Here is an 18,898-nt window from a genome sequence, read left to right as displayed (position 1 = left end):
AGGTGCTGCTGGCATGCAGAATAAGCATTTCCATGGGAACCCTGATGGTTTCCTTGGGAACGCTGATCATGCCAACTTTCAGCTGTGAGCGGCACCTGCCCTTGTTTGTCCATGCCTATATTAATCCCCTCATGTGTCATGTCCTGGGCTGGATTGCTAAATGTAGTTAGATGTTGAATGTTTAATGTTGCTCGGTGTTGACTGAGTTTTTGAGCATTGTTGTCTGATGTTGAGTACTAACCTCACACTCTCTGCCTAGTTGGTCCTGTCTCATGTAACTGTTGTTTGCCCACGTGTTGGGTATGTGGTTGCCTTCCAGTATTGCTGTGTGTCAGCTGGTTTTCCGCAGAGGATACCTTGTTTCTACCCATGTGTCGGGAGTTAAGTTCGCTCATCTCTGCTGGGCGTTGTTCTGCACCTCACTAAGCTTTAACAGAAGATTCTATGAATCTGTTCATGACTTCCACAACACACACACTCTTCACAAATTGCCCTTTGCACGACTATGGAGGTCGCTTCCCACTGCTGCAGCCGGTGTCGTGATTTTCTACATTCCTCCACACAGTGACTGCTTATTATTAGTTAATAAATCCTTTGAACTGTTCCTCTGCTCTTGGGTCTGTTTGTCTCACTATCGTTCGTTATGCAGTGTAGGAGGAGTTACATTTTGGTCTGAGTAAATTATGATAAAATTATTATTTTTGGGTAAACTATTCCTTTTACTATAGGGCAAGGGTCTATGGGGCAAGGAATTGCACCGTGATAAAATTTTAAGATACACGCCCAAAGTATACTTCGATTTTAATGTGAATGCTCAGCGTCTGCATACATTCGAACGTGAGTGTATCAAAGGGCGAATTCCAATTGAAAGTGATCATCCCTATACCCTACTCACTATGAAAGACTGAGCTCTTGATGTGGCACTTTGAAGGGAACATGTCATTACAGTTTAAATGTAGCCTTCACTAAAAGTCTTCTGAAAGGGCCCTTTATGAAAGAAATTACTTTCCTTCTTTTGTTTGGAACAGCCTTTCAAGTGGCGTCCCCTTTGCGAAGTGCCCTTCAAGGGTCCAAAACTATGGTTGACGCATACTCAGGCGGTTGGCGCATATGCGCTATGACTGTACAAGACAATGGACTATTTCTCTTTAGGAATTTAGTCTTTATAGTCCTTTAGACTTGAGTAATACAATTACAGGTATCTCCAGACCTAAATCACACACGTGCCCTTGACGTTCACATCCACTATTGTTGTTTTCACCTTTGTCTCCTGTTGTTTACAGGTGATTACATCTTCTATCTTCGTGACAACAACTGCTCAAATGTGAGTATTGCCACCTTTTGGACCCACAAATTAGTGCAAATTCCAGGCACATGAGCATTCTGCTCATTCACAGACACATGGTTAGAAAAATCGGGCTGCATGCATTGCAATGCTTGACCAATCTGATGATGACGAGACTTGCATCACACGTCCTATATGCGTTTAAACGAATACTTTGGGCTACACACTGTTTCAAAAGTATAGTCACCACACTTAAACATTATATGCACTAACTTGAGACTAGTGTGCTAAAATCATTTATTAACCTTGTCTGTGCAAAGATATATCCAGTTTTTAAACCCCTGTCATAACCATGTAAAGCCAGAAAGCCTTGCCCCACAGACTTCCAATGCACATTAAAACTGATGGACGAGTCAAAATAATTTCCTGTGGTTATCGACAGCATGTCACATATGCTGTTGATAGAGCTTAACTTTTGAACCCGGAACATTCTTTAATACATTGGATATCAAAATAAGATTTGTTTTTTCCCTTACAAACTGACACCTGCCCTTTTCTTTTTCAATTCATTTAGCAGGTTTAAGAGTTCTTAAAATTTAGACTTTATAAAAAGCTTATTTAGTAAAAAGCTTCACTTTGAAATGTCTTTTTACATCTCCATAGACTGACTGACTATACTTCACTTGAAAAAAAAAAATTATGTAATCAGTGCCTCATTGTCTTGAATTCTACTGTAGTGCCAATTGACAGTAGCCAAAGCACAAATGCTATTTTCACTGAAAAAATAAATAAAATAGAAACTGGGGGGTGACTCCGGCAAACATTGCAAAAGTGGCAAGAAAGGATGAGAGTGTTAATAGCCACAAGACTAATCTAATAATAGTAAACACATGAAAACAATGCCCTCTTGGCATAATGATGCTAAATTACATACCATGGTTGAAATACCAGTTTTTCTTAAAATAGACAATAATAAGCACAAACTGTAATAACAGCAAAAGGAGTAATAAACCAATTAGGTTTGCATGTCTTGAGCACTGCCTCTCTATGGAGCTATGTGATGACAATGCATAAAAAATACACTGAAACATCTTTCAAAATACAATGTTCCAAGCTTCAATCAACCATAATGCCAGACACCCATTAATTTAATAACGCAGGAAAGGAAAATACAAGAGAAAATTGAGAAAGTTGAAAGCGTAGTTCGAGCAAGAGAAATTAACTGGTCTTTTTCTTTGCTTTTATCCACTTCAGATGGAGGCTGTGGTACATCTTTGAAAGCTCATCAAGTCTTCAGAACTAAAACCACCCATTTCAGCAAATTCCCCATCAACAAGCTTTTAAAGCAGTTTGAAGCTTGGATGACCCTAATTAGTCTTTTACTCATAAATGGAGGATGTCCAGGACAGACATTGCAGCACAGTGCGTCTGTATCAGCCATTAGCTTAGATGAGGCATGGGACTTGAGCTTTGGGCTGGGAACAGGGAGAGGGGGCTGTCCATGAGAGGGCTGGGGCAAATGGGATCTGGGTCATCCTTGAGTTCAGTCTCCAAAGTTTCCTCCAGGTCTTTCTCCTCACCCCCTTCAGCATCACACACCGAACTCTGTCGGTTCCCCATGGTGCCGTAACTCTGGTGGGCTGGAGAGGGCATGGGAGTCAGACCCAGCTCGGGCTCCAGCAGGACAGATGCTATAAAAAGCTATAAAAAGGAGGAAAAGAATGAGAGATGAGTAGGTGGAGAGCAAGAGTGTCATTAACCAAGAGCTTTTTTTTTTGTTTATGCAACATGCTGGAGGTGAAGTGCCTTTGACACGATGAGTGGAAGCCTTAGAGGCGATGAGTGGAGAGAGATTAATTAATTTCATAAGGGGGGCTTGAAATGAGAGGGTGATGAATGAAATTAGCTGTGATGAGGAAACATGAGCAGGTACATTAACTGTGGTTGTGCTGGAAACAGTGCTTCTCTCCGCATCACTGAAAATATCTTCTGTTGACTGATCAGACATCTGAAACAAAGCAAGATAGCAATCAGTTTTTATTGCCTGGAGATATAATTCTCCCCAAAACATTCATCCTTGACAGATTATTCTTCAAGCCAATTTCAAGATAATTGAATTACAGTGCTTGCAAGGCAGCACTGTGTTGATGTTCATCAAACATTCTGGTTTGAGGTTTGTTCTAAACGCATAACTGTAGTTCCTAAACTTTTCTTTGAACTGCTCAACATTCAGTCTACATTCAAACTTTGTTTTGTAGGGGATTTCTGTCTCAGCTGTGCTATCTACTTTTGGTGTGATTATTTATATATATATATATATATATATATATATATATATATATATATATATATATACAGTTGAAGTCAGACGTTTTGCCAAAATACATTCAAACTCAGTTTTTCATAATTCCTGACATTTAATCATAGAAAACATTCCCTGTCTTAGGACACTTAGGATCACTACTTTATTTTAGAACTGGTGTTACTGAGTCAGGTTTGTAGGCCTCCTTGCTCGCACATGCTTTTTCAGTTCTGCCCACAAACCACAATCAGACTGAGGTCAGGGCTTTGTTATGGCCACTCCAATACCTTGACTTTGTTGTCCTTAACCTATTTTGCCACAACTTTGAAGGTATGCTTGGGGTAATTGTCCATTTGGAAGACCCATTAGTGACCAAGCTTTAACTTCCTGGCTGATGTCTTGAGATGTTGCTTCAATATATCCACATAATTTTCCTTCCTCATGATGTCATCTATTTTGTGAAGTGCACCAGTCCCTCCTGCAGCAAAGCAACCCCACAACATGATGCTGCCACCCCCATGCTTCAAGGTTGGGATGGTGTTCTTCGGCTTGCAAGCCTCACCCTTTTTCCTCCAAACATAACGATGGTCAGTCAAATTTGGGTCACCAAACAGTTCAAGTTTTGTTTCATCATACCAGAGGATATTTCTCCCAAAAAGTAAGATCTTTGTCCCCATGTGCACTTACAAATTGTAGTCTGGATTTTTTAATGGCAGTTTTGGAGCAGTGGTTTCTTCCTTGCTGAGCAGCCTTTCAGATTATTTCGATATATAACTTTAACGTTTTACTGTGGATATAGATACTTTTCTACCTGTTTCCTCCAGCATCTTCACAAGGTTCTTTGCTGTTGTTCTGGGATTGATTTGCACTTTTCTCACCAAACTACATTCATCTCTAGGAGACAGAATGAGTCACATGGTGTTCCCGTGGTGTTTATACTTGTGTACTATTGTATGTACAGATGAATGTGGTACCTTCAGGCATTTAGAAATTGCTCCCAAGGATTAACAAGACTTGTGGAGGTCCACAATTTGTTTTCTGAGGTCTTGGCTGATTTCTTTTGATTTTCCCATGATGTTAAGCAAAGAGGCACTGAGTTTGAAGGTAGGTCTTAAAATACATCCACAGGCACACCTCCAATTGACTTGAAATTAGCCTATCAGAAGCTAACTGGCTAATTGCCTAAAGGCTTGACATCATTTTCTGGAAGTTTCCAAGCTGCTTAAAGGCACAGTTACTTTTGTGTATGTAAACTTCTGACCCACTGGAATTGTGATCTAGTCAATTAAAAGTAAAAGTCTGTACAACAATTGTTGGAAAAATTACTCGTGTCATGTACAAAGTAGATGTCCTAAAGGACTTGCCAAAATTATAGTGTGCTAATATGAAATCTGTGGAGTTTTAATGACTTCATCCTAAGTGTATGTAAACTTCTGACTTCAAATGTATATATGAAATAAAAATATATATATTTTTAAATAAAATTATAAAATCTCCAATTGAATTACATTGATAGAATGTTCAGCATTAACTGACAGCGATGATGTCAACATAATATTTGCATTTCTTATATGTATATACATACTAAATGTAATAAGTCTTGTCTTCCTTACATATACACTCACCTAAAGGATTATTAGGAACACCTGTTCAATTTCTCATAATGCAATTATCTAATCAACCAATCACATGGCAGATGCTTCAATGCATTTAGGGGTGTGGTCCTGGTCAAGACAATCTCCTGAACTCCAAACTGAATGTCAGAATGAGAAAGAAAGGTGATTTAAGCAATTTTGAGCATGGCATGGTTGTTGGTGCCAGATGGGCCGGTCTGAGTATTTCACAATCTGCTCAGTTACTGGGATTTTCACGCACAACCATTTCTAAGGTTTACAAAGAATGGTGTGAAAAGGGAAAAACATCCAGTATGCGGCAGTCCTGTGGGCGAAAATGCCTTGTTGATGCCAGAGGTCAGAGGAGAAAGGGCCGACTGATTCAAGCTGATAGAAGAGCAACTTTGCCTGAAATAACCACTCGTTACAACCGAGGTATGCAGCAAAGCATTTGTGAAGCCACAACACGCACAACCTTGAGGCGGACGGGCTACAACAGCAGAAGACCCCACCGGGTCCACTCATCTCCACTACACATAGGAAAAAGAGGCTACAATTTACAAGAGCTCACCAAAATTGGACAGTTGAAGACTGGAAAAATGTTGCCTGGTCTGATGAGTCTCGATTTCTGTTGAGACATTCAGATGGTAGAGTCCGAATTTGGCGTAAACAGAATGAGAACATGGATCCATCATGCCTTGTTACCACTGTGCAGACTGGTGGTGGTGGTGTAATGGTGTGGGGGATGTTTTCTTGGCACACTTTAGGCCCCTTAGTGCCAATTGGGCATCGTTTAAATGCCACGGACTACCTGAGCATTGTTTCTGACCATGTCCATCCCTTTATGGCCACCATGTACCCATCCTCTGATGGCTACTTCCAGCAGGATAATGCACCATGTCACAAAGCTCGAATCATTTCAAATTGGTTTCTTGAACATGACAATGAGTTCACTGTACTAAAATGGCCCCCACAGTCGCCAGATCTCAACCCAATAGAGCATCTTTGGGATGTGGTGAAACGGGAGCTTCGTGCCCTGGATGTGCATCCCACAAATCTCCATCAACTGCAAGATGCTATCCTATCAATATGGGCCAACATTTCTAAAGAATGCTTTCAACACCTTGTTGAATCATTGCCACGTAGAATTAAGGCAGTTCTGAAGGTGAAAGGGGGTCAAACACAGTATTAGTATGGTGTTCCTAATAATCCTTTAGGTGAGTGTACTTAACCATTTATCACTGGAACACAGTGATTATGTGCTGATTCTTGTGTGCAACAGACATAAAACAAGACTTGTTCTTTAGAGACACACGTTTCATTTATACAAATTCAAAAAATAGGTATTAGGAAGCCTAAATTGAGAAAGCAATCTCATGAAATATTTACTCCACTCATACTTCACTCCAGATTCAAAGAATTAAATAATAAATTATATTAGTTCTAAAGAAAATTAAGCCTATTTTTAGTCTCATTATATATATATATATATATATATATATATATATATATATTTTTTTTTACATTTTTTTTTTGCATAATTACTTCATTTTCATAGCAATTAAATGGATAGTTCACCAAAAAAGAAAATTCTGTCATATTTTGCTCACCCTCATGTCATTCCAATCGCATATGACTCCTTTAAGCATATTTTCCATCTCATTAGTGTAATGTGGTAAAAAATACCCCAAAACTGAGAATTACAATTTCACCAACAAAAGAACCATTTGCAAATTAAACATTGTTTTTTACAAGATATCAAAACATCAAGATTTCCATGGCTGACCTGATAGCTTGTTGATCTGTCAGGGTTTAGTTTTTTGAGACATACGCCAAAGCAGGAGAAGGCAATACAGGACAGTAGAGTTACAAAGGTAAACAGAGTGATGGGCTGCATTAGACCTGCACAAGAGATACACCATGGAGTTATGCAGAATAAATCGAAAAAGACATTTAGTGTATGTTCTGAAAAACGTGGATGGAAACTTTGCTACTGAGGCTGTACGGAATCCACCCAAAAGAGAAAATATATTTTCTTGCATGGGAAAATTGCTAGAATGTTGTTTCACTGTGAGTCTGGCCTGCAGTATGAGCAACAGTACATAGAAACATTAAAAAGCAAAATCCACATGATCAAACTTAAAATGCTAATTCTGATTTATTTGCAAATTAAACCAGTCCCAAATGCATAAAGACATTAGATCATGTCATTAAATCATAGAATGTGTGTGAACCTACCCAGTCTGAGCACAGAGAAGAACATCAACCAGAACATGCACAGAATGGGCGCCACTACCACTTGGCTGATGGCGGCCGAGTGGATCCGCTGGCTGAGCTTTGTGGGTATATAGGCATAGTAGATATTATAGCGATCTACCATATGCTTCAGAACAAGGTAGAGCAATCCTGCAAAAGAAAGCTCTTAGTTCACAGTTATGAAATACTTTGTTGACACACAGTCATTTTTTCAAGTGTTCTTCAGATGGTTTAGAACAGCGGTTCTCAACTGGTGGGTCGTGACCCAGAAATAGGTCATAGAGAATTCTAAAAGGGTTACGGACAGCACTGAAAAAAAAAAAAACGATAAATGCAAATAATAAAATGCAACTATCCCCTAAATCATATGTTGTTAGGACTAGGAGAGTAAAACACATAGTACAACAAAGACAGATTGACATTCCCTCATCCTCGAAACCATGAACAAATGTACACAATACAAATCACAAGACGAATATGAATCAGAATACATTTAATATGGCTTCACTTGCAATTAAAGTAGATAAATGTTGGTTGTGCTGTGAATTATTGGCTGGCAGGAGACAGACACCATCGAAATTCAAGAAACATTTAGAAACCAAACACTGAAACTATTAAGACCAGCCTTTTGAGCTTTTCAAAAGAAAGCAACATTATCTGAACACATCATCACAAAAAATTAATTGATACTAATACATTTAAATTATTTATTTTTATTTACTTTTTTACAATAACCAATTCCTTTAATGTGTTCCATCGGTATTGTGTAGGTCGCCACTTGATGTCCAGTGTAAAATCTAGGTTGTGAAGCAAAACCAGTTGAGAACTACTTGTTTATACTGTAAGTATTGCTTTGAGGGTTGTCATTTTGCATAAAGTTTTCCTCTCCATGCACACTTTTGATCTGGGATAATATATTTATATATATATATATATATATATATGAATAAGAGTGCTCATAACCCACATGCGAGATAAAGTTGCCAAATGAATTCAGAACTAAGTGAAACATCATGATGATGGATGTCAGCATATAGTAAATAAACAGTAATGGTTTGTATTGGTGACAGAACAGGCGTGGAGTGGGCGTCTGGATCTCGGCTAGACGGGTCGGAGCGTCTGGAAGACTACAGCAGATTCGCACCTAGCGGTCAAGTCACACCGTGATACTGAGATGTGGCTCAGACGCCCCCACACACTGACTGAGCATGGGAACGAGGTATGTGAACATGCACAGAGGTAGAAATGAAGGCTGGTGGAAAGAAAAAGAAAGCTGTGGGGAAAATTAACAGAGGAAATAAGGGGAAACAATCAAAAAAGTTAACAAATGGTACAGTGGAGACGATAACAAAATGGATTTGAGTGCAAATTGGGAAGAAAAGCAGCAATTAGAGAGTGCACAAGAGGAAAAGTCAGCTGTAAAGAAACCTTAATATTATGGACTCACCAAAAGGTACAATGATGGGGCAGGTGATGCTGTAGGTCATGCTGACTGCGAATATGCACATGGTCCACGCATATTCAAGACCAAATTGAAACTCATAGGCCTGACTCTGTGGGTGAAGTGAAATAGGTTTTAGTTCACCAAAAATGAAATTTCACTTACTCACCCTCATGCCATCCCAGATGTGTATGACAGAACACAAATGAAGAAATTTAGAAAAATATCTCAGCTCTTTAGGTCATTTCAATGCAAGAGAATGGTGACCAGAACTTTGAAGCTCCAAAAAGCACATATACGCAGCATAAAAGTAATCCATATGACTCAAGTGGTTCAATCCATGTCTTCAGAAGCAATATGATAGATGAGGGTGAGAAACAGATCAAAGTCCTTTTTTAATATCAATCTCCACCTTTGAGCAGCCCCAACCAGTAGGTGGCTGAATGTGAAAGTCACTTCCACATCAGATGTAGAAGTAAAAGTGAAAGTGTAGATTTACAGTAAAAAAAGGACTTTACTATTGATCTGTTTCACACCGACACCTATACTATTACTTCTGAAGATATGGATTTAACCACTGGAGTCTTATGGATTAATATTTACTGCCTTTATGTCCCTTTTGGCAAAGCTCTGGTCACCATTTACTTGCACTGAAATGACCTAAAGAGCTGAAATATTCTTTTAAAAATCTTTGTTTGTGTTTTTCATAAAAAGAAAGTCATACACATCTGGGATGGCATGAAGGTGGGTAAATGATGAGAGAATTTAAATTTGTGTGTGAACTATCCCTTTAATGCCTATATTGATTATGGGCTTCTAAGACAATTACTATCAGTATAATTTTACATTTATTAAACAAGGTTATACGTCATAGGTGAAATAGGAAAAAGTTTACACTAGAAATACAGATACAGTAAATAAGGAGTGAAATTAATGTCCATAAATAAAATAAGAAATTACAGTATGTGCATAACGGTACTTTTTTTACGTCCAAAAAAAAAACGATGACATTTTCTATTAATATCTACGTATATATGACATGTAATTGAAAATATCCAAGAAATTAAACTTTTGTAATAAATTTTTTTTTTTTATTTTTATTATAAACATTATGTCTACAATAAAAAAAAATTATGGCGGGTGTTTGATTTAACTAATCAAACATAACTTACTATACAGATTCACTCACCCTTTTCACGTGAATGCGCTCAGCTTTAGATTTGGCAAAACAGAGGCGAAGAGAATACACCAGCAGTGCAGGAATACGCAAGAGCTCCAAAGCCGTTCCTATCAAACTAGACGTGATCACATAATTCACAAAGAACGCCCCATTATCAGGCAAAAACACACACCTGGGGGAATGAAACAAAGTGAATGACATAAATTGGTAAATGGTTTTAGATGTAAGACAATTATGCAATAAACAGGTGAAGATTTAGGGAGCAGAAAGAACTTACTGAAACTTCACATCCGTTTCATCCAGGAAGTGAATGTCAAAAAGCCACCTGAAGAACAAATCCAAGCTGCAGAGCCGACAAGGGGAAATACACATAGAAATATGAGTAAATATACACATGTCTATATATTTATATGAATGTAATAACAATATATATATATATATATATATAAAAATGATGCTAGAGCTTTTCTCAGAACTAACATCTAACATCAAGAAAACAATACTATTCTGTGAAAAAATATTACAAGATGTTTTACAAAACTATCAGAAACCACCAAAATGTTTGATTTCATTGGCATTTTTATAGCTGATAAATTCTGAATTCAGATTATAGGATATTTACCTGGACAGACCCAGTGATGGTAGAATAATAACCATGAAGACGAGCAGTACAAAACATTTGTGCATGGTGACCTGATTCTCATTGGACCTGAGAGAGACACACAGAAGATCCAAGTGAGTAACTGAACTAACTGCTCTGACCTCAACAAGTCTTCAATTTAAATAACATTTCCTTTTTTACAGTTCTTCAACTAGAAAGAACATTTTGAATGGTTTAATTCAACATAAAGCTGCATTTGCTACCCATATTACCTCCGGGGCTCTATTTTCTATTTTAAGACCGTTAGCAACTTCTCCAATTTTCACGAGAGCGCTAATTTTAATGGCAATTTTTGTTTCAACGCCAATGGGCATGGGTGGGACTGTTTATGCTATTGTGGCTGTAGGCGTGCAAACTGTGGGTGTATTGTATGGTAATGAATTGACACAAAGCACAGTTTGTTTTTTTCCTGAGAAATAGGTTGTTGCGCTAAGACGTTTGAAAACCACGTCTTAACTCAGCGCAATGATAAAACTCAGTTCCTGTATTTGCAGTTTCCACCAGCAGGTGGTAATAATAAATCTCATTTCCAAACTATAAAAATATAGTGGAACATGAAATTATGTTCCTGATGATCAGAGCTGTAGCTGTCTTATATGAAACCAAAATTGTCTGTGTCAAACTATCTATAGGTCATGGTTTATTTTTTCAATTATTATTATTATTATGTTTAAATTTACAGTTGTATTTATGATCTAATTTGCAATAGTATTTTTCCACCTGTTACTATAGAGTGATTTTTAAATCACTGCAAAACGGCCAGTGGAAGAAGTTGGAGAGAGTAAAATGTTTTTGAATTGGCATGATTTTTTGACTACATTATCTTGATTATATTTTTGTTTCATTTAAAGTATAATTTCAATTTAGAAATATTTTGTTTCATTTTCTGGTGTTTCAATAAATCAACAAAGAGCATGTCTGTGTCATAGAAATATTCCCGACAATCATCAAGAATGCAATTAATGCTCAAAAGTTGCATACAGTCTATTTACAGTCCACTTTCAACTTTTTATGAATGTTCTGTCTTTGTTCATATCGCTGGTGATTGAGGGAATTAACTATATATAGGACGCATTTATATTAGAATCTAAATGGCACTTTATTCACCCCATTTGCAAATTGCGCAGACATTTTTGCCAAACCCACTTGCGCCTAGAGTTAGCAAATGACTGCACAAAAATGTCACAGCCATGTCCACTGACTTTGCACTTATGACTTATGGCATAGCGCTGTACTTAACGCTAGCGCTCTTAAAATAGGGCCTCCATAATGAGAATTTCCAAGTGAAACAGGATATTTAACAAAAAATAAAATGTAGGGCTTGACTTGATTTTATCTAAGAGAATTGTGAAATGTGGTCTGTATATGACAAGCAGTTGGAGGGAAGGGGTTAAAACACACGAGGGCAAAAAAGAAAAGTTGTTTCAGAGGTGAAGCAAGATATCAGGCATACATTTTGATGAAGGACTGCAAAGAATAACAATAATGAAAATGACCACATTGTTTACTCACCCACATGATATATGAGGTCTGTATGATTTCCTTTCTTCACCAGAACACATTTTAAGAAAAATAGAAAACTATCTCAGCCCAGTAGGTCCTTAAAATGCAAGTGAATGGAGATTTCTCTCCAGGGGACATATTCAGTTACCATGATACGATGTAATCTCATGTTCTCCACTCAGTTGTGACATCCAGGTTAAGCACACACATGCACCATTGTGATTAAAAAAAACAGATTAATACAGATCTAAGCCAAAACCAGCCAAGCTACTGTAAAGCATCCCTCCGTCTCACTTGTAAACAGCACTCTTCTTCTGGCTGTGACACACTTGCGTCAGTTCTTGCGTGTTTCAAATACCAATGCCATTAAGTTATGCGCACTTACTGCTTCAGAGCGAAAGCATGATTTAGAGTTTAAAAAGTACATAAATATTTATATTTTTCGCACCTAAAGTGATCGTGTCAATTTATAAGGCATTGATTTTAATCGCTGGAGTCATATGGATGCCGTTTATGATAACTGCCTGTGATTTTTGGAGCTTCAAAAGAGAAATCTCCATTCACTTAGGACCTACTAAATTAAGATATTGTTCTCTTTTTCTTCAAATATGTTCTGGTAAAGAAAGAAAGTCATACACACCTGGGATATCATGAAGATGTGTAAATAATTAGAGGATTTTTAGCAGTAGCAGAGTACATAGTGTTTGATCCACATGAACTAGAATGTGACTCTGTGAAAGATGCCGCCAGAGTGCATATGATTATTCCCTTGTTGTGATTACTATGACAACAAGACTGGAGAGGCAAGCAGAGAGTGTAGAGAGAGGGACAGCGTGTAAGCGTGTTGTGCATTGGTGGGTGGGAGACTGGGTTGGGGGCTGTTATGCTGTTATGCAATATGTTTTTGCTCTGATATGGACATGTTTATTGAATAGATTTAAGCTGAATTACATATACGAACTTTCTTTTCCTGGTCATTAGGAAAGTGCAATATCTTTGCTAAAAGCTATCAAATTAAAATCAAATTCTAAGAATTAATATTAGCCTAAGAACCCAAAGGAAACACAATAAGTGCACACTTGCATGCACCTGCATGTTTTTGAGACATCTGTTAAAGAGTGTATCATCTAAAAAAACATTGTGTTCTATTTTAACCCTCAATCATTGTTCGGGTAATTTTTTACCAAATCATTTATCGATTGATTATAAAAATGGTTTAGTTAATCTGAATGAATTTTCCTAAACTTAGTGAATGTTCCTACATTTGCCACCTAAACACTGAACACACAGTCTAGATGATTTATCAAACAGTGCATGTTCATACTTTTCCGGTCAAATTTGACACACTATAGGAACTTAATGGTTGAGACTATAAAACAATGCAAAACACACAAATTCATACACACAAATGTACATACACACACACACGCACACAGAAACACGCACTCACACACAAAGAAATGAATGGGTGGGACTACAAAAGAGTAATTATTTAGAATTTTGTCAACCACACACACACACACACTGTTGTCTACCTATCATTATGAGGACTTTCCATAGACATAATGTTTTTTATACTGTACGAACTATAGAGTCTATCCCCTAACCCTACCCCTAAACCTCACAAAAAACGTTTTGCATTTTTACATCTTCCTCAACATCGTTTAGCATGTTGTTTTAAGCAATCTGAATTATGGGAACACTACAAATGTCCTCATAAACCACATTAATAGCATAATAATCTTGTAATTACCAGTTTGTAACCTAAAAAATGTTTACTTGTAAACCACCTAAACCTGTCCACACATGTTGTGTTTCCATGTTTTATGGGGACTTTCCATAGACATAATGGTTTTTATACTGTACAAACTTTATATTCTATCCCCTAAACCTAACCCTACCCCTAAACCTAAACCTCACAGAAAACCTTCTGCATTTTTACATTTTCAAAAAACACAATTTAGTATGATTTATAAGCTGTTTTCCTCATGGGGACCGACAAAATGTCCCCACAAGGTAAAAAATTTCGGGTTTTACTATCCTTATGGGGACATTTGGTCCCCACAACGTGATAAACACACACACACACACACACACACACACACACACACACACACACACACACACACACACACACACACACACACACACACACACACACACACACACACACACTTCAAGGTCAGATCAAAGTCTTAGTCTGACCCCACTGTGAGAAAATGTACGATTAGGTGTGGGACCTGCACACCATGGTCAGGTCTGACTGTAAGCATATTATGGCATCACTGCAAAAACACACTTAAATACAAGTGGTTTCAAAAAATAAATTTAGTGTTTTATTTGAGTGAAGATGGTGTTATTCAGTTTCTTTAAAAAAAGAAATAATAATAATAATAATAATAATAATAATAATAATAATAATAATAGGGGGTTCCACATTTGATGTTTTGGGTCAAATGTGACCTGAACAGATGGAATAGTGTTCTCTACTGAAAAGTGTACAAGGGTTACCCATCAAATGTGGGTACAAATATCAGAAAACATTTGTACTAAAGCAGATTTGCATAGGCTATGCTTACATAGCAGCAAAATACAGTTGTCAGTCCTGTTTGAAGTGCTAAATATGGTTCTGTTAATTCATAGTTTGGTTTTGAAAGAGAGTTACTGTATTCTGTATTCTTTAAAAGTGCAGTATGTAAGATTCAGAAACCCTTCTTATTAATGACACCTGTGGCCATTAAGTGAACTGCTGTCAGCTACCTGTTGCTCATGCTCGTGCTCATACACACACTCCATGGGGACGTGAGCATCGACCAAAACAATGACGTAACGTACAAAGAGACTGAACGTGATTCACCGGCAACATGCTGACAGATGAGGTAGCATAATTAAAATTACACAGTTATGATTGTTTAACTACAAACTTTGAGAATGCATGTTATATTTGACTCTCCAGTGCTGGAACAGGGCTTAAACAAAGTGTGGATATAGGTCTGACTATGCGAGACTGTAGTTTGAAGTAATCACTTTTCTTTGCATGATACATAGGCTATCGTATAAATGCAGTCAATGTCGGTGTTAGCTAGCTGTTTAGCTTTATCAATAGCTGATGCTAAATTTGGTGGATGATGATAGTAGCTGTTTATAAATAGACTGTACATTATAAATATGTTGACACAATTCAGTATTGATGTGATTCCATCACAACTATCATTTTGATATATCGATGCGCTATTGTTATATAATAATAGGGCGTATATATTTTCTGTATTACCAAGTTACGTTACGCTAATGAATGGAGCTTTTTGCATTATCTTGAACATTGTGTTACTGTGGTTTACATTGCTGAATAATAACAGATTAACATTGACATTAACCTGAATTTTTGCATAAAGAGAAGATTGTTTAAATTATTTGAAAGTTGAAGTAAGGTAGCTTGCAATTCGTCAGCGTTAGCAGGCAAGATCAAGTTAGCTAAAATGATACAGATCAATCCTTATGGTACTATATTTCACATGATTTGCAGTTATACAAGCTTACCTGTCCAATAAGAACATCACCAATTCAGGGTCAGTTTTGAGCCCCAAAACCGAACGAAGGTCCCTCCAGGAATCAAATGCCCTGCCGATGTTTACTCTAGTTTTGGCTCGACCACGATCAAGTTCCCGCTTAGCCAGATGGGATTCAGTAGATAATTTTTTATTTGACTGTGAGTTTGTGTAGGATTCTGTGTTGTGCTGGGAGCTGGATGTTTGCTGGATTCCATCTCTTAGATAAAGTTACCTAGTGTTGCAATTTGTTGTCGCTGTTGAATAGCGGAAGAGATTTTTCCAGCAAAATCGACCCGCTCCCTTCGAATGAATATCAGTCTACAGGCTTTAATCGTCAACCTAGGAAGTCCGGGAAGGGCTATTTTTTTTAAGTTGTGAATATTACATGAAAACTTTACATATTGCACCTTAAACCAAAGTGGTTCTCCTAAATTTCTCCTAAAAGAGTCATCGAATCGAATTTCGGTTGGTGTCCTATACAAACGGGACCAAAATCAACAACCAGCTGTCTGAAATGTTACTAGCATATGTGTTACTTATTATTTTTTGTAATAAATAATTATATTGTGTGCTGTTTACATGAGAAATCAATGGTTTGATTTTATTTGAGAGTGAATAACAACTTAAATTGCCATCTGTTTATCATGTAAAGTAATTGTATTCTTTCGGTAGACTTGGAATATAACATGGACTAACAAATCACATGGACTACTTTTATGACACATTTGGGAGCTTTTTGAAGCTTTAAAGTGAGTCGCTATCAATTGTTATTGGAAATCAGCTAATGCAACATTCTTTCTATATTCTTTTGTGTTCTGCAAAAGACATATGGGTTTGGAATAACATGAGGGTGAGTAAATAATGACAGATTTTTGGGGTAAACTATTCTTTTAAGTGTTTGGATGAAGTTGTGAAGTAGATGAAAAAAAGGAGAGTTCTTGCCCACATATCTGACACGATGAAAGCAGCAGGATTGTCCCGAAATGCAGAAGAGTTTAGACTAAAAATGAGTTCCTTGATTATGCTGAATGTTGTTATAACATTCAACAGAGTATTAGAGATGACACTGTAAATATCACATTGTCTAGATGAAAATGCACACATAGAGGTCTCAATGGCATACATTATGGCAAGAGCCTTATGAAACAGGAGCAGAACAAATTTCTGTGTAAATTCATAAAAAACAGATTTGACCTAAACGTTTAACTTATAAGAATGGTTTCACGAACAATTTAAACAAATATTTGTTCTTCTTGTTTTTCATGTGTGACGTCCATTGATTATTAATGCATACTGGAGTAAATGGACCTTCTTTAATAACTATTTGCTCTTCTCACATTATGCTACGTGCAGCAGTGTTTAAAGTCAGATGGTGGAAACAGTATCATACCTAGTCCAGTGGTACTCAAAGAATGATGAATAGTACACTATGAAGGGCAGGAGGATGGAAAAGGCCCACAGGAGTAGCGTGGGGAAGAACTGGGTAATTACTGGGTTCTAGACAGTAGAAGACAGTAAAAGATCAAATTCAAAACATTCAACCTCCGAAAACAACAGAAAAACGCACTTTAAGCTTTATTTTATGTTCTAATGTGGTAGAATACAGCTGTACGGTTATAAAAGCACTTTGATGGTCACTGACCCTTAGGCTCTCAACTGGCCGAGTGATGTTGAACTTGTCCATAGTGTTTACGATGATAGCAGGGGTTGTGAGAAAGAAGAGCAGGAGGAAGAGCGTAATGTTGAGCAGGACGCAGCGGAGCCACCAGCGAGAACCGCACACTGACAGATTTTCCCTAGATAAACACAGGCAACAATCAACACAAGGGTTTAACTACAGTTACAGGACATGCTGTGTGTTCTCTCCAAGAATACAGTAAGTTAGATTCCAAGCTACTATTACACAAACACGAAGGTTTGTGCTGGAAACAGGGCTTGGAATGACGGCATTAGTCATTCCATTAGTTAAGTTTATGCTTTCTACACTTAAAGGTGTGCCATTTTTTAGATGCTAAAATACCTTCTACTATGCCAGATTAAAGTGATAGATAACCCCTTAATTAAAATGTAAAGTTCCATTTATTCACCCATATGTCTCAAGGCATGGAGCAACATGAGGATGAGTAAATAATGATAGAATCTTCATTTTTGGGTGAATTATCCCTTTAATACGCAGACACATTTATAAGAAAGTGATCCGTAGGTTCATTTCCCCGCTATGTAAACACTGTGGCTCTATCAAAACATTGCTCTGTTTGTTTAAGCACTCCAGTCTGGCAATTCAGTATTGGTTAAACAATGACATGACCTGTTTGCCCAACCTATGGAAGGTCAGAGGACATTCATTTTTGCAATTCCGTTTAGTGACACTAGTGGCGTAGACATTTCACACATTACCTTTAAGTAAAAGCAATGCACAATAAAGGCGTACACATAAGATTTAGGTTTCCATAAAATGCAAGCAAATTCCTTTGTGACAAAAGTAATTATTTCCACTGTATAACTAGCAGCTAGCAAAACCAGAGTGCTACAAAACATCGGCCTCATAGGCTACGCTGAACTGGAAAAAATTTACACATCAATACATTTTTTTAATAAGAAGAAAACAAGCTACAACATTAGAGCTTATACCCATAAAAAGTAAGTTCTTGAATTCAGACAAACATACAGAAACACACACGCACACACAGGCACAGACATGCTCCAGTCAAGCGGAAAGACTGGCTGACACTAGCCCACCCCCACACACACCCACACACGCTAACACTCACTCACATATATGATTCTCAACACATATTATGTAAGAGATATAATGGCTTTCACTGTGGCTGTCTAGGCAAACACTCAGATTGAGACTTAATTAATCCAATTTCATCTCTCAAATCTAAGTGTAATGGACTGGGAAAGAAGCATGTCATGAATATGCATATGACTCTAGCTTGCAGATCACAAGTAGCACAACTCTATACTTAAAAACAGCAAATAAAACATCTTATAAAACAACAAATCACTATATTTTTGGATTATTTATTATAGAGCTTGTACTTTCCCCAATCATTTCACTCTGCAGTTCTTTCTACTTTATAAATAAATAATTACAATAATG

The 18,898-nt window shown here is 37.3% G+C and overlaps 1 protein-coding gene across 3 annotated transcripts in view; it reads right to left on the bottom strand.

Annotated features, from left to right (window-relative positions):
• Positions 1 to 763: 763 nt before the first annotated feature.
• LOC127662184 (calcium permeable stress-gated cation channel 1-like) overlaps positions 764 to 18,898 on the bottom strand; it is an 88,427-nt gene continuing 70,292 nt past the window's right edge. For 2 of the 3 annotated variants that reach the window (XM_052153270.1, XM_052153272.1), the window contains 10 exons: positions 17,435 to 17,588; positions 17,183 to 17,289; positions 10,700 to 10,786; positions 10,355 to 10,420; positions 10,087 to 10,249; positions 8,904 to 9,009; positions 7,439 to 7,606; positions 6,987 to 7,102; positions 3,219 to 3,293; positions 764 to 2,986 (listed from right to left, as the gene is read on the bottom strand). In XM_052153270.1, the coding sequence (XP_052009230.1) occupies positions 2,726 to 2,986; positions 3,219 to 3,293; positions 6,987 to 7,102; positions 7,439 to 7,606; positions 8,904 to 9,009; positions 10,087 to 10,249; positions 10,355 to 10,420; positions 10,700 to 10,786; positions 17,183 to 17,289; positions 17,435 to 17,588 (1,303 nt within the window). In that variant the 3' untranslated portion in view covers positions 764 to 2,725. The remainder of the gene's footprint in view (positions 2,987 to 3,218; positions 3,294 to 6,986; positions 7,103 to 7,438; positions 7,607 to 8,903; positions 9,010 to 10,086; positions 10,250 to 10,354; positions 10,421 to 10,699; positions 10,787 to 17,182; positions 17,290 to 17,434; positions 17,589 to 18,898) is intronic. The other variant, XM_052153271.1, reaches the window with a different exon arrangement.

The sequence above is a fragment of the Xyrauchen texanus genome, chromosome 22 (assembly GCF_025860055.1).
Source record: "Xyrauchen texanus isolate HMW12.3.18 chromosome 22, RBS_HiC_50CHRs, whole genome shotgun sequence".
NCBI lineage: Eukaryota > Metazoa > Chordata > Actinopteri > Cypriniformes > Catostomidae > Xyrauchen > Xyrauchen texanus.
Note: the sequence above shows the minus strand (reverse complement) of the source record. Positions and strands in the feature narration are given on the sequence as shown.